The following is a 24841-nucleotide window of genomic DNA, read 5'->3' on the forward strand; positions in this document are numbered from 1 at the left end:
TTGGTGGGGGGGGGGTTAGTTTTAGTTTGAGATTATTCAACAACGTTTGAAAGGGTCTCCCCCACCTTTTGAAATTTTAAGAGTGTTCCCCGCCACACAAAAATACACAGTTTTAGTCAAATCTATAATATTGAATAGTATTTATACTGCTGTTTTCTGTTACAACCACAACATGTGGGGAAAGTGTAGAATTTGACTAATAACATGTTCATATTTTCGTCTAAGAAAGAGGGGGCAAGAAAAAGGGACCATTTGATTTTCAATGAGTCCTGTGGTACCTTAAAAAAGACTAAAGAATTAACATATGAGAAATCACATTGTGCCTTCTTCTTAGATGCAGGTTTTTCTGAGCTACATTTTAAATTAGAATTAATGATGAAACTATAGTTCAGTTGGTAAGCTCATTCAGGGCCTTCAGAATGGTGATTTGTTTCCTCCTCCAACAGCCTACATGACAAGTATGTATCACTTTAATAGTGATGCCTACTAAGAAAAGATAACATTTCTCAAGATGCAAAACTTATTTGCATGCATTTCCAGAGTTAATTAATATTTCCATAAGCCTTGTTCCTTTATTTATATTTTTATGAGTATAGTTTTCAGATTCATGGAGGGCTGGATAGGAAAAATCCAGTAGATCTTTCTCCTGTAAAACACTGCCTAGCTTCTAGTTTACAGATTTGATTTTAAGACTGCAATGCAAAGTGTACTTATTTGAGAGTGAGCTCCACTTGCAGTTACTTCTTAGTTTTGAGTAAACATGCATACATTCATCATTTGTTTAACAAAGACTTTTCAGTAAGAAGTGCAGCCTTTTGCTTTTAATTAAAAATGCAAACAATATTACAAAGGCTGCTTTTGCACACAAATCAGGCATGAGCTGTGTGCTAGTGCACACATCCCTAGTGTTCCCATTTCACTCCTTCTTTCTACAGTAGATAAACAAAGCACAAACAGTCAAGCTTAGAGGTACATACAAACCTGGGATTCTGGTTTGTTTCACTCAGCAAACCATGATTGCTATGCCAACAACAAAGCATGACCTTCAAGTTAATTGTTTTGTCTGGCTGAAACTCACCATGATCCCAGGTGTAGATTTTACACTGACCAAGCCTAAATTTGGCTTTTAATTGATTTTATTTGTTTGCATTTCATTATATTTGTATAAAGCAATGAATGCATGCAATAATAAATGAATATAATATAATATAATATAACATAATATAATATAATATAGCCTGTTGGTTTGTTTATCCACTTGTGGAAGGGAGAGGCAAAATGGGAACACTAGGGCTGTATGCATGAGCATGCACCCCATTCACAGTACTGTTTAATCGACCAAACCTTATGGCTTAGAAATATGTGCAAACATAGACTAATTTTTGGTCTGAAATAGTAACCCCTCCAAAGAAAAGGAAAGAAGTATCCAGCATCTGTTGATGCTTTTCCTCACTCTTATTTTCTATTTCTATTACTTTTTGGTATTTAGTCTTTTGCAGTTCAAAATAGTTTGAAATGTTAAAACTGAGTGAATGCAAAAAGGCCGAAGATTGAAAGGGAAGATCAAGCTGTACCCTCCATGTTCACCAGCAGTTTCTTTAGGCTACAATCCTTCTTGCTCCAGTGGATTAGTATACATAGGATAACAGAGCAAGCATTCTCCCACAGGGTGACTGGCTTGGCTTCCTCTGTCTCCGCACATCTTTTTTAGTTTGATTTCAACATTTCAAACAATAGTAAAAAAATTAAAAGCACCCTCCCATTTACCAAAGAAGAGAGGGCCTATCACCATAATTACCCAGGTGAATGGATTTGTAAAAGCCCTGTTTAGAGGCTGCATTTCTACCATAAATAAGTACCTGGCCAGTACTCTCCCCCAGTAGAGATGGATAACTAGTGTGTGAAGATCTCCAGAGGCCTCCAGCATGCAAGCCAGATAAAATCCTCCAGCTATGTAACTGGGGAGACAAGACCAAGAAAGAAAATGTATTTGAAAATTCTCTAGAAGTTGGCCTAAATGAAACCAAGGACAAGAAAAAGACTGTGTCAATCCCAAAGTGGAGGACAACTTCAGTCCTAAGTTCTTTTAAAAGCAGCCCTCCGAGTACTCTAAGCCAAGATGGAAGTGGCAGCACAAGCCCACAATCACGGTTGGAGATTACTGTAGAGATTCTCAAATGTTTGGAAGAGTTCTGAAAACAGTGGAGAATGTCATGCCTTGAAATTTCAGAAGTTATTTCCTGTCTATTGTCCAAATATCAGAGGATCACCTCAGCATTTCAGCATTTCCTCCATTAAAGACATTAAGCTAGCATCTCACTAAAGTACAGGGGGTTATATTCAGGAAAAGGGAAACACATTAAATTTTGGACTTCCAAAGAACCCTTTGTCACCTGCAGAAGTGCAGATACTGCATAAAGACCCTGTGCTCCTTACTGACTGGACTTACATCATCTATACAGTTTACAACAACTATTCAAATATACAATAAGAAGCATGTACAAATTTGAAATTGGAGATCATCAGCTAACTGTTGCAGAGATGCTTTCTTAATTGTCTGCATAAGGCTGATAGCAGATCTTCTTACCAACAATAATAGTTGCAGATGACCAGTAGCCTTAACTCAGAGATCTCAGTTCCAATCAAGATAGAAAAATTGTTAGGTTGGTGGACTTCAGGGTTACCCTTGATATAAACTACAAATACATCTAAACTACAAACTACATCTAAACTACAAATGCTGATCTGAGCACATGGGAGGCCCACTACAAGGAAGCATTGATTTTGTGATCACCAGAGGATCTCAGAGGAGCATAATCTCAGGAGTATAAAACCTTCTGGAACTCAAGATGATCAGATTGGCTTTGCTCTACTCTCACCTTCTACAGGCACATCATCTCCTGATCAAGATGGGCACTCAAGGTCTGCATCAAGAGAAGGGGGGCCCTTGATCAAAATTAGTCTGTGGTACACAAAAAAGGGACCCTCAGTACCTAAAAGGGAAACAATCTCTAGACCTAGCAGATACTATTTGCTGATATACATGTCTGCAAAAAGATAATGCAACACGCAGATAAACTCTTGAGTATTTTATTGATAAACTGAAATATTGTCCCTTACTGAGCCATCTCCAGACTCTGCTTTGCAAAACTCTCAAGAAGAAAAATACCTACACAGCCTAATTCCCTAGAGTACGAAATTGCAAAAAAAAATTAAGATTGCAAGAGTTTCATATGGAATGTTTCCCATTATTAAAATTTTGTCCTTATATGAAATATTGAATGCCAAAGTACATCTTAATGCCTTGACTGACTAATATGGGGAATTATTATTGGTGATGGACATTGAAAAGAGAATTTTTATTTTTCGTCTCAAAATCTGATTTTGTCTAGGCAGCTATTATTCACGGACAACCATTGAAATATCTGTTCAGTGTGTTATACATGTCAACCTTGTAAACAGAATGCATTAAGACAGTAGAAAATGCAGAAACATGTTGTTAAAGTATAGTGCATTTATATAAATTAGTGATATTTTGTGTCATCTACACTTTACACTTCAGTAACTCCCTTTAAGGATGTATTAAAAATAGAGAAGTATTTAGACACCAGTTTAAATAATAGGATTATGGGCTCCATGGAGCATTGGCTTGATTTTGGATGCTGTAATCTTATAAATTGGAATTGCAGTTTCAAGTTGACAAGTCGTTTAGAAGAATGTGCTCTTAAGAGTACTGTCTAAGTGCATGATATAAATATTGGTTGGGAATTTGTTGAATGAGCAGAAAGTGCTTTTGTCCAGAAATAGGCAGGTTGCTGATCTTTCCTGGATGCATCCACTTGTCAAATTGTGCTCCAGGGGATCCCTTGACCTTTCATGAGTTGCTTTTGGGGAAAGGAGGAGGATTGTAGTAAGGGAGCAGAAAAGCCTGTGAATCGTAGTCCTTTGGATCCTGGTCACTTAATTTGAATTCTATAAAAGATATTGCCAGATGACACAAAAATATAGGCCAATAATTCTTTTAAGCTCTACTACTACAATTGGTTATACAAATAACTAATGGTTGAGTCCTTAGAAAGTTCATAAATTATGCCTGATAGATTGCAATGAATTTATAGTAATTGGCAAAACCTATTTAAAAGTGAAAGAGAATGCCTTGAGTTCTTTGTTGATTTACTTTAATAAATAGTTTGGCCTTCATCAGTTTATCACTGATCAATCCTCTTAAGAGTATTATGCCTTGCATAGGGGTTGGTTTCATTAAACATACAATTAAAAATTATATATACACATGCACAGACACATTTTTTAAATTTGTACACTCTGTTTGATATATTCCTGTCATACTTTGGGTAGAAGCCAAAGCACATTTAGGAATAGTTAATTCTTAGTTACTGTTTAAGTGAATAGGACTTAAATTGTACTTGGTCTCTACTGAATCAACTTTAAGTCATAAGACAATATTTGCTTGTTTTTAATTGTAATTGGATAAATAGATTAATAATTTGTGTTTCCTTTTTACGTTTGGTAACAGTATTTGATGATGGAGATGAAAAAACTCTTAGACGTTCTTCGCTTTGCCTGAAAGGAGAGAGACATTTTGCTGAAAGTGAAGTAAGTATTTCTGATTAAATGAGAGTTAGCTTCTTTTTGTAGATCCATGCTATTCTGAATTTTATTTAGTTATGTTGAAGGAATCTGGCATGTTATCCCACCAATTAAAGGAATGTAGTAACATGGCTTTCTGAAAATAATGGATCATGATGTGAGTCTAAGAAATCATTACTGCTTATTGAGGAGACCTTGCTGTTGAAGTCATAAGCTCATGCTACCATGTCTTAAGCCAAAATACCTTTTACTCCCAGATTAGTTTTTTGTAGAATGGAAAGTGGAGCAGAGAAGATGGGCCATTTGTACAATACAAATTTTAACACAAAATATGCTTAAATATGTTTGCTTTCAGTGATGATAATGTATATGTTAAATGTATACAAGCATGCTTATGTAAATCAGACTAAAAACAAATAGCTAACATCAGCATGTCCACAGGACAAATAATTTCTATAACAGGGAACCCAAGCATTTAATTAGCTGTGAAAACGTATATAATATTTACTGCTCTATCAAGAGAGAAGTTAATTTCTGGTTAACTTCTTAAGCTATAGTCTCTCTACACTTTGATGTGTTTGTGTACACCATTCTACATCATGGTAACCTGGTAAGTAACTCCAGAGTCTATGAATTCGCAAGTGAAAATTGCTAACATGTGTGGCTACCTCTCCAGAAAAACAAAAAATGCATAAGCAACTGAGAACTGTTGCTCTTCACAGTGCAAACTTATGCATGTGTACTCAAGAGTAAGTCCCATTGAGTTCAATGAGCCTTACTTCCAGGTGAGTGGCTATGAGTGTAGCCCTTAATCTGTTCCCAGACTCTAATTCAATGCTGTTTATGCCATATTTTGGAATTTCTGCTGCAAGAGTGATTTTAAAAAGAATGTTGCTGCTGTTTAGCATAGTAAGAAGCAGATATTTTAAAATTTCTCCAAGATGGATCCCTAGGTGCATTGTATCCCTACAACCCTGCTCTTATTTGCTTTCTAATTATTTCCTCTTGATGGTTCTTCATCCTGCTGCGGAGGGCAGCTGATGCCATTGAGAGTACTATATCTTGGTGCTGTAGAATCAAAAGTTAAATAGAGAGTATGGGGGAGAGAAAACAGGAATGACTGTACTTACACATTTGTATCCAAATGTTAGGTATTTTGATGGGCAGATTATATTGTTCAGTGCTTCTCCTTCCAATCTCTGGCATGCTCTTCCTAGAGAGCCTCAACTGATACCTACCTTAATGTCCTTTTGACTCCAGGCAAAAACTTTTCTGTTCTCCCAGGCCTTATAGCAGCATTTATTATTTGTTATTTATCATTTCTTCCAGTCACTGCAGAGAGATGATAGTTTGGTCAGTTTTAGCCTTTGTTGGGGATGAATCTTGTCAATATGCTAATTGAATTTGTTGCTGGTGGCTGGTTTACATCTGTTTTATGCTGAGTTGGATTTTATGACTGGATCTTATTGCTGAAGTATCGCTGGGCTGGTTTTATTGTTTTATAATTGAATTGCTTTGTTTATAATTTTGTTTCTTTTGCTGTTGTATGTTGCCTAGCAACTCATAAATGAAAATTTACTTTTTAAAAAAAAAACCTTGTAAAAGGCTAGTGCTATGGAAAGCACTTCCAAAATTTTGTTGGAATTGCCTAACATCCAAATGCTCCATTTAGACTTCTTGTGTGCTCGTCTCTTCTTCTGCTGCATGAGGACTTTTGCCAAGTGTAGTTTCACTTTCAAAGAATCTTGGCTTAGCATTATGTCTGGGCCAGGAGTCTTGGGTTACAACATATTCTGGTCAGTCTCAATAAATCCATGGTTTGAAGTTGGCTTGTTTGGCAGTTAGTTAGTTACTTTTTGTTCTAAACTAGCATTCATGATTTTATATATTATGCTAAACCAAAATTGGTTGGAGGGGGGAAACACCCTACTCTCTGGAAGTCCTCCTCCTGACTGTGCAGAAGGAAAATAAGGAAGCATTTCTCTCAAGCTATTGGAGTTCTGTCCGTGTAGCACTAAACTGTGGTTTAGCATTACGTATAATCCGAGCCATTGCCTACTCCAGAAGATCACTTTTCAATTTAATTTAATTGCAGTTTTCAGTGCTGTGTAATGCATTCATTAATATTCAGACATACTTTGTTGATGAAAATTCCTGAGTCAGTTCAAATGGTGATAAATGTAATGTATTTTTCAACAGACACTAGATCAGCTCCCACTTACCAACCCTGAACATTTTGGGACTCCTGTCATAGGAAAGAAAACAAATAGAGGAAGGAGATCTAATCACATGTAAGTTGTTTTTGTTTGTAATTGTTTGTTGATTTGTTGTTATCTAAATTTTCAGCAGGTGGTTTGAAGTTGGTAGAAATGTACCGCATAATTTACACGGAAAGTGCTGTTATGTGGCCCAATGTGTATTGGAAGCAGGACATAAGGGCTATTAAAACAAACCACAGACAAATTTGTTAATGGAGTGGGACAAGGCTACAGCTGGCCCACTGTATCTTAGAGTGACATAAGAAGAATCCTACTGGGTTAGAGTAAAGGCCTATCTTGTCCAGCATCCTCTTTCCCACAGTGGACAATAAAGTGCTTCAGGGTAACACACAAAAAGGGCATAAACACAACAAAACTACTTTTCTGTTTCCTAGTGACTAGTACTCAGAGGCATACTGCTTCTGAACCTAGAAGTTTGGCCATTTGTAAAAAGATCTTGCATGAGTTCCTCATTTTAAAATTATCTAAGCCAGTGGCCATCATTAATTAGATATTGTGGCAGTGAATGCCCAGTCATAAGTAAGATATGTCTGTATAAGGAGGTACTTTTTAGACAGTCCTGAATCGACTGTTTGTTATTTTTGGAGGTTGGCTTCACGTGCTGGTAGTTGTAAGGTAGAATCAGCCTTGAACTCCTAGTGTAAGTACAACTTTCCCCTTGTATTTAGTAGTGGGCTGAACAGAGGCTGCTCAAGTCTGCCATGCTTGCTTGTACTACTGGATATGGGTATTGGATCTTGCTGCTGTTCTTTATTTAAATATTTTTTGTTGTATACTATATGGCAGGCGTTGCGCACATTCAGAAAAAAGTGGGGGTAGTCATTGATACCATGTTATGGATTTAGGTTATGGGGGGCACAGGTGACAGAGATGCTGTTCTCTGAATTTTAACTCAGCAGATCAAACATTGAAATAGAGACATCAATGCAAATGTAATGAAGCACCTATATTAGAATATATATTTCTTTTTGTGTGTGTTTGCATATGGCAAAACACTGTTTATATCTTTTTTCAAAAAGTTGCAAAGTTGTACCAGAAACCTTTCCACTGAAGAATCCTTGCCAATTGCACTGTGAATACAAGCACTTCGATAATGGCTTATTCTTGACTAATCTTGGTTTTTGTTAATAGTACTGTTTAAAGTTTTGTTTCATCTGTACTCTCCTCTCATTTGCAGACACAGTGTATTTGTAGTTGGTTTTAATACAGCTTGAAATCAACAGGTTTTTCTTTCACTTGCTACTTTGTTTGTATCAGGATTCTTAGTGAGACTTGAATAGCTTTGGGAACAAGACTGATTCCTTTATTTCCAATAATTATGACATACGTATTTTGTCCAGTTACTTGCCTCAAATGGTTACCCAGTTAAACTGTCAGGTTCTAACTATTAACTTGCTCCTCTCCCCTGACAATCCACCCAACCCTGATTGGTTTCTGAGTCACTAGGAGGCTGACCATCATATGTGAATTCGTCCTTCACATGCAGATTTAAAAAGTGGTGGCTACCGTTTGTTACTTGCTCGCAGTTCCCCTCAGAATAATACTATGTGGTGTAGTGTCATTCCAAAGACATTATGAGGAACATGGTGGCTACCAGCATGGAAGACTACTTTCACACCCCTGGGAGACTGCTATCACTGTACCACCACTGTTGGGGGTTGGGAAAGAATGAAAAGAGAGAGTGAAAGGGATGGACCCCATAGCAGTCCCCACTTCCCAAAATTCAAGCTAAAGTTCATTTGTAGTTTGACCCTAATCAACATTCTGAACTATATAGCACAATTTAACTTGGAGCTCTTTTCCTTATAGCCCAGAAGAAGAATCTTCCTCCTCCTCAAGTGATGAAGATGAAGATGACAGAAAACAAACTGATGAACTGTTAGGAAAAGTTGTTTGTGTAGACTATGTTAGTGCGGATAAAAAGAAAAACCTCTGGTTCCCAGCTTTGGTAAGCGTTTCACTTTTATATTGCTTAATAGCTTTATTTTGAAGAGAGAGAAAAGTACCTAGAAATTATATTTTGCACTTTGAGATATTCCTCTTTCATAATTTAAAACCACCATGTTAAACAAGTAGGGTCAGAATAGCCTTACTATCTACAATTCGTTTGAGCACACCTAGGGCAGTAATGTGCATATATTGTAAAAACTGTGCAGTTTAACAACATGTAAGTGCCCAGTCAGTCTGTATACAATAAAGCAGAATTTTTTAAAAATGTAAAACAGAGCACTGCTTCTTTTCTTTTTACCTATTATTTGGTCCCTATTATTTTCCATGCTTTTAGTCCAGCTTCCAGTTGCATAAGAAAGTCAAAGACAAAAGCTGCTGTATTGTTCCTATTTTATGCTACAAAACATACAGATTGCTGGATCTGTATTCTGAAGTGGTGTACCAGTTGCTAGGGAGAAACAGCAGCAGTGGGCTACTTTTTTCATTCCCTCCCTGTGGGCTTCCTGAAAGCATCTGACTAGCCATGGTTAGGAAAACAGGCTAGACTAGATTGACCCTGAGTCAGGAATGTTTTTATCAATCCTTTTGCTGCATGGAATTCTTTTTACACTTACTTACTTGAGAATATTAACATTTTTAAAATAAAATGCCCCCTCCCCCAAAATTGTGTAAATCATGTCACATTAATTACAAGCATATAAGTGGTCGCAGGTAGAAAACTTGTTCATAAATTTTAATAAATATTTCCAGAACTGTAATGAGATCCTAAACTGTACGGTTGACATTAAATAAATCATCATTATTTTTAATTTATTGTTTTGGCTTTCAAAAGCAATGCACATGTCACATCCATTATAAAAGAATGGCTGAAGCATGAAATATTACCTGATAATGTTCTAGAAGAAGGTTGCATTAGGTTCGTGCTTCTAATGGAAGATTGTGACTTAGCCAAAAGCACCATAAGGTCACATTTTTAGAAACTGAAATAAGGCAGATCAAAGATCTTAGAAGCAATGTGCAAGTTTTAAATAGGGAAGGTAATTTAACAAGTGGCTTAATTCATATGATGTAGGTGATTATATTTGGCTGAAGTTGCTGAGCAATTTAAACTCTTTGTGAAATCAGTAGTGAAAAGGAGTCCACAAATTTCTTCCTAGCTTACTAACCCACTGTCTTCTAGAAGACTCTGAAGAGAGGAAAGATTGGTATCTCAATTGCTGCTGGGCTTTTCAGAAGCATAGGCAGCAAGGGGCTTCTGCCTTCTCTCACTTCTGCACCAGACACTGAGGAAGCAGTGTAAAGGAGCATCACTTCTTTCTCTGAAGCTCTGTGCGAATTGAGATGAAAGGGCTCTCCCCCAAGTCCTCTGTGTATACAGAGGACTCAGGCAAATGTGTGTGTGCCTTTTATCTCACTCAGTGCTGGACTTAAAGAGAAGGTAGAATTCAAGTCCTGTCCTCCTTGTTGCTTCTGTTTCTTCAAAGCTCACTGCAGAATAAGACAACATCATCTCCCCTTCCCTGAATTCTCTGCACAGGTTAGAACACTTGGAGAGGAGCAAACCCTTGTTTTCCATGCATGGCACAATGGAAGGCAGCCTTCACACAAGCTCCCTGAAGTTTTCAGAGAACTCTGGGCAGGATTTTTGTGTGTGCTAAGCATCCATGACAGGGGCGGGCAGTTACCTCTGTGACCAGTTTTTTGGACTCTAGAATATGAACAAAAAGTATATTCGTTGAAATATCTCAGAATGGTACCAAATATGGATATAAAATATTTTAAATACTTCCTTTCTTTTTATGCAGGTGGTTTGTCCAGACTGCAGTGATGAAATTGCAGTCAAAAAGGATAACATTCTGGTTCGTTCTTTCAAGGATGGCAAATTGTGAGTAGAAATATTTCCAGTGTCATTATTTATACCAACTAGCTAATACAATCTGTCATTTCTACTCACTGACATGACATATATAGGGCTTTATTTTTAAATGCCAGTAAAAGGGAGGGACAGGAAGCACAAACCAACTGTTCATTCTACCTTCCACCCCACTCATGTCACTTACATGGAGTGCCTAGCATATGTGTTAGGAATCAGGTTGCAATTTTGTGCAGCTGTATAAGTCAAAGGGTGGCCGCTTTACATACTTGTTCTATATGTCAAAGTTAGTTTTTGTGATGGACAATTTCTAAATAGTCTGTTCTTGATTTGGTTAACATGCCTGTGTATCAGTGTAAATCACAGCAACACAGTATTATTTCAGCTGGCTTCAAAACAGTGTAAATGGCGGACCCATTTCTGACCTGATTCTTACCACTTTTTCACTTGAGAAGAATTGCTTTTCTTTAAGAAAGTTGCAGCAAGGAAATGTCAGTCTTGTCTCCTTTTATAAAGTCATTTTTCTCCCTTCACTGAGAGGCAGACATTCCTAGGTGGGTTAGGTTCTGCCTCTGGAAGGCAGGACTGAGGAGCCATTTTTTGAGAGGTGTGAACTACTCACCCATCTCCCGTTTGTCTTCTTGCTTGACACAAGAAGGCAGGGTTTTTGTAAGGATTGCACTGTTAAGCAGCTGCCATGGATACAATTGTCTGTTCCCACTGCTTTCCGCTCACAGAAAGCTTGGATTGAAAGCTCTTGCACAGAATTAAATCTGCTCTGGTAATGGACCCAGGAACCAGTACCTTCTTGATACTCTTGCTAAATGAACATAATAACAGCAGACAAGGTTTACATTAATTATAATGGTTATGGACCTGTTTTTTTTTTAAATACCAGGGTGGTATGTTTGATCCATGGATGGAAAGAATTATTTGTTATAAAGTGTTTTAAATTTTTTGTTTTAAAAGTTTTGTAATACAGTATTATTATTATTATTATTATTATTATTATTATTAGCTCTTCCGTACCAAGGAAAGATGTTCGAGAGATTAGTGATTCTTCACCAAAGCCTGATGCTGCATTAAAGCAAGGTAAAGACAATATAGAATTAAGAAAAGATAGCAATTTTCAGCTAATTTGGCTAGAAATCTGGCACACACTATGAGGGGCAGCTGTGCTACCAAAACATGAGGGTGCTATATGTGCCACCAACTGCTAAACAATTCCTACCATATTTTCCTGCAGTTCAGCCCACTCAAAGTTGCTCTTTCCTGTTCTACCCTAGAAAGCTCCTCTTATTAGCCATGATAGCTAAATGGAACCTTCATGTTCTCAGGTAGTATACTTCTGAATTGTATACTCACTGAGTACACTCAGTGAATACTGAATGCTGGGGACAAACTGTAGAGGAATTTGTTCCTTTCACGACCTCTTTATAAGCTTCGCACTGGTATTTGACTGACCAATGTTTGCAACAAGAGTGCTAGACCAAATGGAGATCAGTGATTTGCCCAAGGCTTGAAAGAAAATATCAGGCAGAAACTCTTAAACACCAGACTACTTCTGTGATCTCACAAAAACCATTTTAAAGAAGGTGAATGTCTGAAGCTGAGAGAATGGTGACTTACCCGAAACCAGAACCCAAGTATAAAGCAGAGCAAGAGTTGCCTTCCTTTTTGGACCAGGGAACACATTTTGAATTTTGAAAGGGTTCTGTCATAAGATGGCTGCCTTAGGGGTGTGAACAAAGCACAAAATGGCTGCCATGGGGAGCATGGCCTCACATAAAATTAGAGAGAGTGCTTAACCTGTTGAATTTCTGCATAGAAAATGAGGCAGGCCGGAAAAGTGTATTAAAGGGGAGTGGAAGCAGCAGCTCTTTAGGACCTCAGGATTCCTTCTGCCTGGTATCAATCACTTCACACATTGACTAAAAACACTTGACCAGGTGGGAGAGCCAGGCTTGCTCATTTTATAGACATTCCTTAGAAGAGTGCTCCTGTGTGTTTTGCTTCATAACTATGTTTCTAGCAGGGCTGGAGACTTGCGTAAAAAGTAAGTAAGTTCAGTCTGGGGCCCCTGCATGGGAGCACAAATGAAGACTCTTGTGGGCACCATGGCACTCACAGGCTCCAGGCTGGTGTCCCCTGAGGTGAGCCAAGTAAGTTCACCTTCCCAGTTAAGTTTTCCTTTAATTAGGTTACCTCCCAAATCTGTCCCTCTTCAGCTAATTTACACCACATACATTCATCCCTTGGGCATTCACACAAAGAAAGAAAAACTCAATGTATTTTTCACCTGTGCTTTCCCAAAGCCCCTGTACAGGAGGGGTGGAGAATCTGTAGCACTTCAGATGTTACTGGACTCCCAGCTCCCATCAGCCCCAGCCATTATGGTCAGTGGACAGGGGTGATGGTTGTAGTAGCCCAGCACCAACTAGAGCGCCACAGGTTGCCCACCTCTGTGAACTATTAGCAGTCCTCTATTCCAGCCTGCAGTGCAGCTCAAGAACGACGACAAAAAGCATGAAATTTCAGACTGGCAGCTGTTCTCCAGTCAGCAGCCACCTGATATGCTGGTCCTGTCTGGCTCCATTACATCTCTCCCACACAGATCCTTCACGTTATAACCATACTGGCAGTCTCTGGCTTTTGCTATAGGGACAGCCAGGAGATGAATCCGGCAGACACCTTCTGAGCCCAGCTGGGATCTTTAAAAAAAACAACAACAACCCCCAATCTGTAATATCAGAGAAGGGGTAAATAGGGGTCAGCTGAATTTTCATTACTTATTCTTTTAATCTATTTTAAATATGTACACATTGCCTCTCAGTTATAATTTCTGAGGGTGCTAATAATCTAATTGAACTAGGAAGAACAAAAACCAACACCATACAAGACGCATCATTAAATACAATCAAGACCATGTTAAATACTATCTTAAATAGCCTGAATAAATCAGCTGAGTGTTACCTCACTTGTAAAAAAAACCCTGAAAGCTATCACAATTTGCTAGGCTAATGGACAGGGAGTGAGTTCCATAAATGAAGTGCCACAACTGAAAAGGTACTGTCCTTCACTGCTACCCACCATACTTCAGGAGATGGGACATTGTGAACAGGGCATCTGATCCTAATACTCAGACATGTTTTGATGGGAATTTGTGGTTTTTCATATACCGTGATCCCAAGCCATTTAAGGCTTAATAAGTCAAAGCCAGCACCTTTAATTATGTACAGAAATAAATAGGCAGATAGTGGTCTTTTTTCAAGTAGTGACAAGGTATGTTCCCTGCTATTTGTGGCAATTAACAGGTATGCTTGCTACTCAGAACTAACTGAAGTTCCAAGTGTCTTCAAACACATCATAAGAATAGTGGCCAGATCCCACAAGAATTTGTTATATGACCCACAGAGCATTCATTTGCAAGACCAAATCAGTAGGCACACGCAGGCTGCAGACTTGATCCTTTAGGGAGAAGTGCAACTCCATTCTGAACAGGGCAAACTATATCAAGATAGAGGGCACTTTTAATTTTGTATATTTATAAAACTATACCATTTTATCATAGAAGGTAGTGAGAGGTGAGCTGTGATTAAATGAGCACATGGCACTACTTTGATGCACAAAAGTTATGAACTTCTACCAGGGGTTTGTCCATGGCTGATGGACTTGTGGCTCCAAGGCAGTCTGCTAAAGGTTTCTTGAAAGTGATATAATAGTATCTAGATATAGCAGATAGTTTTGTAATGCCAAAAGCATAGATCGGTGAATGTGCTTACTGTGAGGTGTTAGCCAAACCCCTTTGGAAGAACGGTGGGCTTTTTATCTCTTAGGGTGAGGAAAATCCCATGTTCAAATAAAAGTAGGATCACATCATACACTTACCATCTTTTCCTCACAAGGAAAAGGCATATGGCCTGCACCAGTACGTTCCCAAGGAGAAAACTTGAACAAGCCCAATTTCTTCTCTTTTTGTGTGTTTTACCAAACGGGCCAATTTTTTATATTTTTTTTACATGCAGGAGCAAACTAGACATTCAGTGCTAATAAGTTTCATTCAATTTACAGCTTTTGATCAAGCCTTAGAATTCCGTAAAAACAAAACTGTTCCCAGTAACTGGAAGACTGAGTTGAAAGAGGAAAGCTCCAGTAGCGAAGCAGAAGAGGAGGAGGAAGATGAAAAAGAAAAGGAAGATAACAGCAGTGAAGAAGAGGCAAGTACAGCACTGTAATTTGGTTGAGCCATGAAATATTTCCCGTTTGGAGTATATTGATTGTTGAATTACAGTAGTGGCACAGACAATATCAACCCTTTTATTACATTGTCTTTAGCATACCTCTTCCTTGTATATTGTCCATATTTGTGAACCCTGATTAGTCTAGGAAACCAGTTTTCTTTATGCAACAAAGAAAACTAGCGTGTGATCAGCGTGAACGTCTGCAAGGTGGGGAAGAAACTACCAACAGGGGTGGTATATGACCTATATTTTGCAATTTTATTTAAGTTCAAGAAATAGGCAGAATAATCGTGGTAATGAGCATGTTTGACTGGAATAAAGAAGGGACATTATCTCTTATTTGGGTTTGTAAAAAAAATATATATTCTGCTGATAACACAGCTGATATCCTTTAGGGATAAGACATTGAACTAGCAGCATATACGAGTAGGGGAAAAGTTAGTCACACACACCATGATCTGCAAACCCGGCACAGGCATGCATTGAATGACTAAGAATCCTCCTTAATATTAACTTTGTGTTTTGCTAAATCCCGCTTCTAACAAACATGATTAACTGGAACATCAGCAACATCTGCTTTTCTAAATTTTTACTGGAGTTGTTTTGTTGGTTTAAAAAGAAGAAAGAAACTTTAAAAAGTGCAACCCAAAACGCCACTTCCCTCAAAATGGTGCTAAAATATATGTGGAACATCCATGGAAATGAGTTGGTTTAACTTTCTGCAAAAGTTGCCATCTCCACAATGAAATATTTTTCTCTTGGAGAGGAAAATTGAATTTCAGTTTGACTGCTGTAATTAAATAACAGATAACAAATTTCAATTAATTCGCTATTTCAGATTTGCTTTATGTTCTTATTATGACGCTTTAAGACTGCAGTCCTATATACACTATTTTGGAAGCAAGTCCCATTCAATTTTCTTCTGAGTAGACATGCAGAAGATTATGCTATAAATATGCGTTTATTTGTATTTTGATGGCTCCCCATAGTGAAACTAAACGTTTTCCAATTAAAATACACTTAAAACAGTTGTTATTGTAAGATACAGAGAAATGGTGTTTGCCTTCAAAGCCAAAGTACCAAAGCATTATGTAATGGTTCCTGAACTTTTAAAATATAAATGTAATTCCCTGCAATACTTTTTAAAGAAAACTGTGGTGATTAACAGGGCAATCTAACATGTGCTTTTGTTACCATATTGTTTAAATTAGGAAGAAATAGAACCCTTTCCAGAGGAAAGAGAAAACTTCTTACAACAACTCTATAAATTCATGGAAGACAGGGGTAAGCATGTCATTATATTTATCATATAGTTTGTTTTACGCTATAGGGGATGTTACAGTATGAGAATGTAGTACACCCCTGAAAACTTGTCTTGTTGCTTTTCATAAAGTGAATTTCAAAGCTCCGTTGGGGTTTAAACCCTGGTCTCCTAGGTCCTAGCCCAGGGGTGAGGAACCTCTGGTCAAATGTGACTCTTCAAGCCTCTTTCTAGCCTTTGGGGGCCTTGCCAGACCACACCGGCCTTGTTTCAGATTCTCCTATGGTGCTTTTCCCCTGGCTGGAATGCATCCTTGAACTCTGATAATCATTCTCCCTCGCTTGGATGGAGGATGGCGAGGGGTGTTGTGCGTATGTACAAAGATAAAATTTACATCAGTGTTTTGCTTCTAGTCCTGCCCTCATAAAGTTGCCCAGAAGGGAATGCAGCCATAAGGTTCAAAAAGGCTCTCCCGCCCCATTTCAACCACTACATCAGATAGACCAGTTGAAAGTTGTTCCTTTTAAAAATCAGCACTATCTTTTTGGAAATAAAAATGAATTCTGGCTGGTATAGTACAGCAAAATATTTCATTTATATATATTAAACCTGTTATTTATTTATTTTTCTAAAACATGTATCCTGTTACATGTACATCCAGTTAGTGTTCCCTGGACAGGTTATAGCAGAGTAAAAATGTAAGAACAGAACACCAATTTTAAAACGGAAGAAAAATGCAGGAAGTAAAGAAACAACAGAGTAACTAATAACTTATGCAGTCTGTGTCTGTATTATATACAAGCCTGTACAACCTGTAACCCACCAAAACCAAACACAGCTCACCAGCCAAGTTTTGTGGCCTGCCAGTAGCTTTTGCAATCCTTTGCAGGCAGCTAAAATTGGAAGATTATCAAGCTCTTCATGGCTACCATATGTTGCTGGTGTGGTGTTTTCAACTTTGTGGGTTACAGGTTGCACAGGCCTGAAGAGAAGAGTGATTGCAGGGCAAATATTATTTCATTATATTTTGATTTTGAACTGTATCATGCCAGTTGTCCAACTGCCCTTTAGTAATCATAGGGCAGAATGAATGGATTTGACAAGAAAGCTGAATTAAATTAATTCATCTCAGCTTTGCAAAGAAGTTCCCTTTGTACCATTTAGCAACTTTTGGAGCCCACACATATTTGATAATGGCTTTTCCAATTACTTGGAAAAACTGTGTAGTATGAGTTCTGTTACATGATTGTTAACTAGGAAGATAAGGCCACAGCTGCAATCGTATGCACATTTCCCTGGAGTAAGCCCCATTGGAATTACCTCTGAGGAAATATGCAGAGTATTGAGCTGCACAGCATATATATGTGGTATAGTCTGGGATTGAGACACTGAACTGATTTATGTGTATTAACACCAATATGAGTTGCTCTTTACAAGCTAAAAAGCCACACTTCAAAATACTTTCTTTCACAGGGACTCCGATTAATAAACGACCTGTTCTTGGATACAGAAACTTGAATCTCTTCAAATTATTCAGACTTGTACATAAGCTTGGAGGATTTGATAATGTAAGTACTATTAATCAGAGTAGAAATAATTTTGCAATTTGAAGAAAAGTTAATAGTGCAGCTTCAAAACCACTAGGAGAGGAGATTTGTAGATGATGAGGCGGACATCACACTAAGGACTCTTTATGCATTAATTTTTCTAAGACTCTCTTTCTAGGTTAAAAAAGAAAGCAGCTTATAATAGTAGTTTAGTATGAAGTCTGCAGTCATTACATATACCCAATTATCTGAGTGTTAACCCCATAGAAGACAGGCTTACTTCAAAATACATAGGTATTATCTGTGCACAGGAGATGGAAGTGAATTTGAATACTCTTAAAGTATGGGTGTCTAATTTTTGTGTGTGCTATTTTAGACCCTTAAAGTTCAGAATAAATTATTTATTTAGACACCTGTGCAGAATTATTCATTTAAACATAGACATAATGCTTTTTCTTGGGATAACAACTTTCATTCTGCTTTATAGATTGAAAGTGGAGCAGTCTGGAAGCAAGTATATCAGGATCTTGGGATCCCTGTCTTGAACTCCGCCGCTGGATATAATGTTAAATGTGCATACAAAAAGTAAGTAGATCTCTATATATAAAATTGTGTGCTTTGCTTTGATACTCAATGTTGAATGCTTCATCTCAGCCAAAAGAAACATTGCGTAGGTATTCTGTTTTAAAGCTGTCATTATTTAAATAAATAAATAAAAAGATAATAGGCTATATTCAGTTGTGTTTCTTCAGTCACGAACAGCTTTGTTTCAGTGGAGCCTTCCATGAACAATACAATGGGGAAAGTAGTTTTCACCGATTCCCCCTTCTGTCTGCAACCCTTGCTCTAAAGGGTTAGACGATCCATGGAACAGCATGGGAGGTGGTATAAGGGGCTTCAGGAGAAAGGCGTGATTTGCAAAAATCATATCCTTCCTGCATTTCCAGAAACATCCACAGAGCAAAGAACCCAGTACTCTCACAGTGCAATCCTAATACTGTACTCGTGTGTATTCATTCAGAAATAAGTCACATCAACAGGGCTTACTCCCAAATAGGAGGATACAGTTCTAATTAAGGTGTCTTTATCTATTTTGGCTGTATCATGCTATGTGTAATAGTAACTACCCAAATCAGGTCTGCTGTTCTGGCAGCTAACTGTAAGTCCTCTTTCAAATTTGTTTGGAAAGTTATTAAATTTTATTCCTGAGCTTCCATGTTGCTAGACTAACCAGACTCAACATAACTTTTTTTCAGGTATTTCTTTCAAAAACAAGTTGACATTTGGGGACAGTTAAAACAACAACAACAACACAATTTTGAGCTGGTACCATGTTGTTGGTTTCTTTTAAAAAACAAAGCAATCTTAAACCATTATTTAGCAAATTAATTTACATCCTTAAAAGTGTAGTTGTCTCATAAACCAAACTATGGTGAACTAATCATTATGTTACTGTCATCTTTTAGATACCTCTATGGCTTTGAAGAGTACTGTACATCAGCTAATGTTGAATTTAAAATGGCATTACCAGAGAAAATAGTGAGCCAGCCCTGTAAGGACCTTGAAAAAGATATGAAGAAGCATGAAGAAACTGAGCAAAATATAAAAGAAATAAAGGTGGAATCTGAAGAAAGAGACGATGAAGTAATGAGGAAACAACAAGACACACAAGCTGAGAATGAGAGTGAAAGAAAAGAAAATGATACGTCCTCCTTGGTAAGAGCTGTTCCATTATTTTTTGTAGATTTTGTAAAATATATCTTTGTGTTCTGTTAAAGTAAGCTGAAATATCATTTGAGTGGATATTGTGCCTATAAAGCAAAGTGTTTTATTCTAGCATTAATATACTGTTTGCTAGTTTTGCTACATTTCTCAAAGTATTAATGTCATTTTCAGAGCTGATAAGAACTGTTGCAGTCCAGATTCACTTTGACAGAAGAAATACCTTTGTGTGTGTCTTGCAGAGTTCTAAAGAAGGCCCTAAAAACTCTGTTTAGGCAGAAATCAAACACTGTTGTGTCTGCTATATCTAGACCACATTTGGAGATTGTGTCCCAAGATCCGAACCAGACTTTTGTCCTCACACCCAGCCCCTTTGCGCCTCCTTTTGCTAAGCTCCGTTAAGCTAGGAAGTCTCAAGCTATGAAACTGATAACACAGTTTGAAAGTTCCGTACATTCACATGACCTTACAAATTCCTTGTAGCTATAATTTGCACCATGTGGAAAATCAGAGCTCCATGTTTCTGATGTTCTCCTGGTCAAAAATATCTGGAAAGTTACGGGTGAACAGTGTTTCCTACAATATTTATGTTCCTTTTTCCGTTGAGCAGAGATGTTGTAAGGTGGGATGAGAGCTCCCTCTAGCACAGCTAAATTAGAGGTTTCTGCTCTTCAGCTCCCAGCAGTTTTTACTGCTTTCACGTTGTGAGGTTGTATCTCACATTCTCCATTCAGCTTTGCTCAGAGTTGTGTTTTGTCTACAGTTTTCGGAGCTTATCTTTATGACATTGTTGCTTATCATTTGTTGTTCGTGCTTCTGTGCTTATTTGGGGGAAGGTTGCGTTGATGCTGTTTCTCTCTTAGGGAGTCCCGTGAATTTTTGTCTTGATGTACAGTGCTTGATTGTGTGTGAGTTTTTGGGTTTCTTATTTGCCTTACCACTTTCTGCTCTGTATTTTCCCTTCACCACCTCCCCTGTTGCTTGTCCCTGGTTTAAAGTGAACTACCCTCCACCCCCAGTGTCCGAATTTTGTTTTTGGTCAATGGAGGGGATATTTCCTCCCCTCCGGAACTCCGACATTTTTTCACAGTTCTCCTCCAGCAGCTCTGTAGCTTTTTAAAATTTAATATTTTTGCTGATCACCCATTCGATCACCCATTTACTATGGGCAAGATAAAGCAGTTGAAGGCTAAAGCCCTTAAGGCAGCGTATAAATCAGCTCATAAACACTGTGCTCCTGGATGGCATTGACCTTTACTGTCACGGGCACAAAACCTGGTTCTGTCTCTGTTGGCATGGATACCATGGCTGAGAGGACTGATACTGCTAAAGCACTCATGCGTAAGATGGGCCACCCAAAGATGTCTGGTTCAGTTTCCACTCTTTTCAGATTGATTGTGATAAGGAACCTCTGTGTAAAGAATGGGTGCAGCTTAGAACCCTCTGAAAACTTCCTCTGAAGAGGATTTTTTGGGGATTTGAGGTGGCATTATCTGTATTACTCACTTTTCAGATATGCAAACATATCAAAAGAAAGAGGTGCCCTAAGTCATGGAGTATTGCGGTCATACCAATAGTGCATACATAACGCAGGTTGCGCTGTGGTCTAAACCATTGAGCCTCTTGGGCTTGCCAATCAGAAGTCAGCGGTTTGAATCCCCACGATGGGGTGAGCTCCCGTTGCTCAGTCCCAGCTCCTGCCAACCTAGCAGTTCAAAAGCACACTAGTGCAAGTAGATATATAGGTACTTCTGCGGCAGGAAGGTAAACGGTGTTTCCGTGCGCTCTGGTTTCAGTCACAGTGTTCTGTTGCATCAGAAGCTATTTAGTCATGCTGGCCACATACTCAGAAAGCTGTCTGTGGACAAATGCCAGCTCCCTTGGCCTGATAGCAAGATGAGCGTCTCAACCCCATAGTTGCCTTTGACTGGACTTAACTGTCCGGGGTTCTTTACCTTTTACCTTAGTGCATACATGAGACTGCAGCGTTACCTTTAAATGCTCTGTGCTATGCTCCGGCCTGGGTGAGCCCTCGTTCCTTTACAAGAGATTGCCATATTGATGCTTACATCTCTGCAGGGGCACTTTTGAGAGACACACGCTTCACCATGTGTTTCCAGGGATATAGGCAACCAAGACCCACCTTATTTTGGGTAACTTGGACACATGAATAGTACTTTTCTTTGAGTGAAAAGATGTTATTATAGCCTTACCCTACCATTCACTATTTGGTTTTTTCTTATCTGATTGAATATGTATCTGGATTGCCTTGTGTGTTGGAGCAGGGAACTGCTCAATGTATGTTGCTGTTGCTACATGTTGTTGGTATGTTTTCTTACTAGTGTGTTGAGTGCAGAATGGGGGCCTGCACTCTCAGCTTGGGGGCCAGCTGAGAGGATAAATCTCTAATTTAGCTGCAGTGGTGCTTGCAAGTGCTTGAGAGAGCTCTCATTCTACTTTAGAACATCCTTTCACTAAAAAATACCCTTCACAGGTAAAACCAATGGTTCTGTTTCAGCAGCCTGGACATAGATCAAGGGACAACATTCATGATCCAATGTGAATTGCAGCAGTACTTCCTTAGAGATGTGTTATTATTTCATGAAAGTGATTTACAATATAATAAGTCATATATAAAACAGCAATATATATAAAAACAGTTAAACAATTGCATAAATAAAAACAATTTTTAAAAGTTTACACACACACACACACACAGAGAGAGAGAGAGACAGAGAGTTTAAAACAACATTAGCACATACATAAAATCAATTCAAATCCAGTATAGATACCAACAGAGAAAATGGCTGGTGCAGATTCTTCCTAATTGAAAACTAACAGTTTTTTTTCCCAATTGTGAGCTATATCAATGTTTTTATTTCTCCTAGGGAAGCAAAAAAGGTTTTCAGGAATCACACACTGACCAGGAAAAGGAATTAAGAATACTGAAAACAGATGAAGCCAATGTGGAACATAAAGAGGATGAGAAGAGTAAGGACTTGGAAAATCAGAATACCAGTCTTGAAACGGAAGAGAGGGAGAAAAAGTAAGAATATTTTCTTTTCAGCTAAAACCTATGTATGAGGGGAGCAATACTGGGCTTCAAATCTGAGTTGCCTTTGATCTCTAAAAGATCAAAGAGGAACTAGAATTTAAGAGGAACTAGATAACTTAGGCTGTAATCCCAGCCTCATTTACCTCAGAGTAAGTCTTACTGAATTCATTGAGACTTACTTTTGTCAACTTGTTTAGGAAAGCAGCCTTTATGTCAAAAAGCTCAATGAATACCATCTTATTTTGGTGCTTCTTTTTGTCGGAGATGTCCAGTTAAATTGCTTCATTATTCTGAATACTATAGAGGTTGTGTAAGAGAAGCCATCTGCTGTCTTCTGATAAAAAGATAATTAAGAGTGATGGGGAAGCAGCCATAGGCCTCTCTGGTCCAGCATTCTGTTCTCACGGTCATCCAGATACCCATGATAGGCCTGCAGTCAGGGCCGGGTTGCAGCAGCACTCTTCACACTGGTAATCATGGACTTCAATACTGAAAGATATGCGTGGAGTAGGATTGAAAGCTGGAAGAATTGTGTAGGAGAATTTAAAAGAAAAAGGTGTGGGGAAAGCTAAACAATAAATTGTGGGCAAAAAAAAAGTTACAGTAGGGGTTCTCAAACTTTCCGCCCACAAGGCTCATTTAAATTTCTTGAGGCCCACAAGTCACAAAATGGTGCAGTGGCAGAGCCAGTCACAAAATGTCACAAAATGGTGACAGGTGGAACAGTTTGGCATAATCAGCTGACAGTTGCTGACATCATTTTCTACTGATATCGAATCCATCTTTGGAAATTGCTGACATCTTTGTCACAGCATTTTCCTCGTGGCAAGGAGTTCCATAGCTCAGTTTTCCTCAGGTTAAGTAGAGACATTTGCTCTGTAGGTATTGTGACTCAGCCTCCCTATTTTTGGCAGAGTTTGCTTCTTCAGAGGCTCTTTAAGTGGAGAAGGTTTTTTCTTTTATATTTCCCCCTTCACACTCCCACATGCCTCTAAAGTATTTTTACTGTCTCATCTTACCACAGTTACTGATCTTCTCCCATTTTCCTTTCACACTCAACTTGTACCTTATTCACACATACCCAGCCAACTGCTGTTTCTTTCAGCCCTTCCTCCTTAATCCTTTCGCATTAATTTCTTCCTCCTACAACAGTTTTCCTCTCATTCTCTTACTTTCTATTTCTAGCTTATAAAAATATTAACCTATAATCTCACCTTTAACACCTCCCCTTACCCTTCCCCCTCAGAGGAGGGAGACCTCTTTAGCAATTTCGTTTCACTAGTGATTTGCCTTAGAATAGGCAGTCTTATGCTGTTAGCCACTTTTTTTGTTCAGGAGCATGCTAGCCATTGCATTGCCTCAATTCTGTGGTGGCTTTCAGTCAGGATTGCAGTGGGCTGTTTAGTCCCACATATAAAAATACTTATCAAGACAACCCTCAGCTTTGTACACTCTTTCATATCTTCAAACACTGTTATCTGATTTCTTGCAAGTTACACATGTCATTGAATAATCTCGGGAACAACTACATACAAAGATTGTATCTGCGGCCTGTAATGACCATACTGTTAAAATGCATAGATCAGACATGAGTCTTTTGTGTGGTTCTACTTTCATCAAAACCTTATGGAAGTATAGTTTGTTTTGTTTTTAAAAACCCCCACTAATCCTGAGGTTAGCAACTTTTAGCTAAATAGCTTCATTGAAATAAAATAGCTATTGTGGGATAAGGTAGTAAAGAGAACCACGGCTGTTTGGATTTCATTGAAATGAAGAGCATTTTAGCATATTGGGATACAAAAGGAGGCTTTTGTACAAGTTGTTCTGTTGTCTTTGCTCTTCCCAGAACATACATTAATTTATGTGGTTGTTACAAATGGGTTTAAAATAATGTGTAGATCATGTATCCAGTACTTGTGTTTTGCACATTTTGCCTCTTGTATTCTAGTCACAAATATATAAATTCTAACATTTTGAAAGCTCTGATTCCTCAAGCCCTGGTTCTTTAGGCTATAAGTTTATTAGTGTTTGGTCTGGGACAATTACAATTGTGAGTTGCAATAGTGATGGGCGTCATATTTTTTCTACAGAACAGATTTCTTATGCTTTGCTATATTTGTGTTTTGCTTCTGTGACTCATGATATAGTAATGCTTGGACACAGATTTACAAGTTACGGGGGGCGGGGTGGCAATCTGATAAAGCTAATGATAGATACGACTTCGTGAATCAGTGATTGAAATCTATGGAATGTGTAATGATAATGATAATTAATAAATTAAGCAGTATAGCTATGCTTCTTACAT

At 38.2% G+C, this 24841-nt stretch overlaps 1 protein-coding gene across 8 annotated transcripts in view; it reads left to right on the forward strand.

Annotated features, from left to right (window-relative positions):
- ARID4B (AT-rich interaction domain 4B) overlaps nt 1-24841 on the forward strand; it is an 81896-nt gene that overhangs the window by 36055 nt on the left and 21000 nt on the right. For 5 of the 8 annotated variants that reach the window (XM_083433881.1, XM_083433879.1, XM_083433884.1 and 2 more), the window contains exons 6-16: nt 4535-4614; nt 6808-6899; nt 8697-8835; nt 10643-10722; nt 11729-11802; nt 14782-14931; nt 16167-16235; nt 17686-17780; nt 18247-18344; nt 19226-19475; nt 22370-22527. In XM_083433881.1, coding sequence (XP_083290007.1) covers nt 4535-4614; nt 6808-6899; nt 8697-8835; nt 10643-10722; nt 11729-11802; nt 14782-14931; nt 16167-16235; nt 17686-17780; nt 18247-18344; nt 19226-19475; nt 22370-22527 — 1285 coding nt within the window. Of the gene's footprint in view, nt 1-4534; nt 4615-6807; nt 6900-8696; nt 8836-10642; nt 10723-11728; nt 11803-14781; nt 14932-16162; nt 16236-17685; nt 17781-18246; nt 18345-19225; nt 19476-22369; nt 22528-24841 lie in introns of all 8 variants that reach the window. The other 3 variants (XM_083433882.1, XM_083433885.1, XM_083433880.1) reach the window with 1 other exon arrangement.

This window comes from Podarcis tiliguerta (genome assembly GCF_965153285.1).
Source record: "Podarcis tiliguerta genome assembly, chromosome: 3".
Lineage (NCBI taxonomy): Eukaryota > Metazoa > Chordata > Lepidosauria > Squamata > Lacertidae > Podarcis > Podarcis tiliguerta.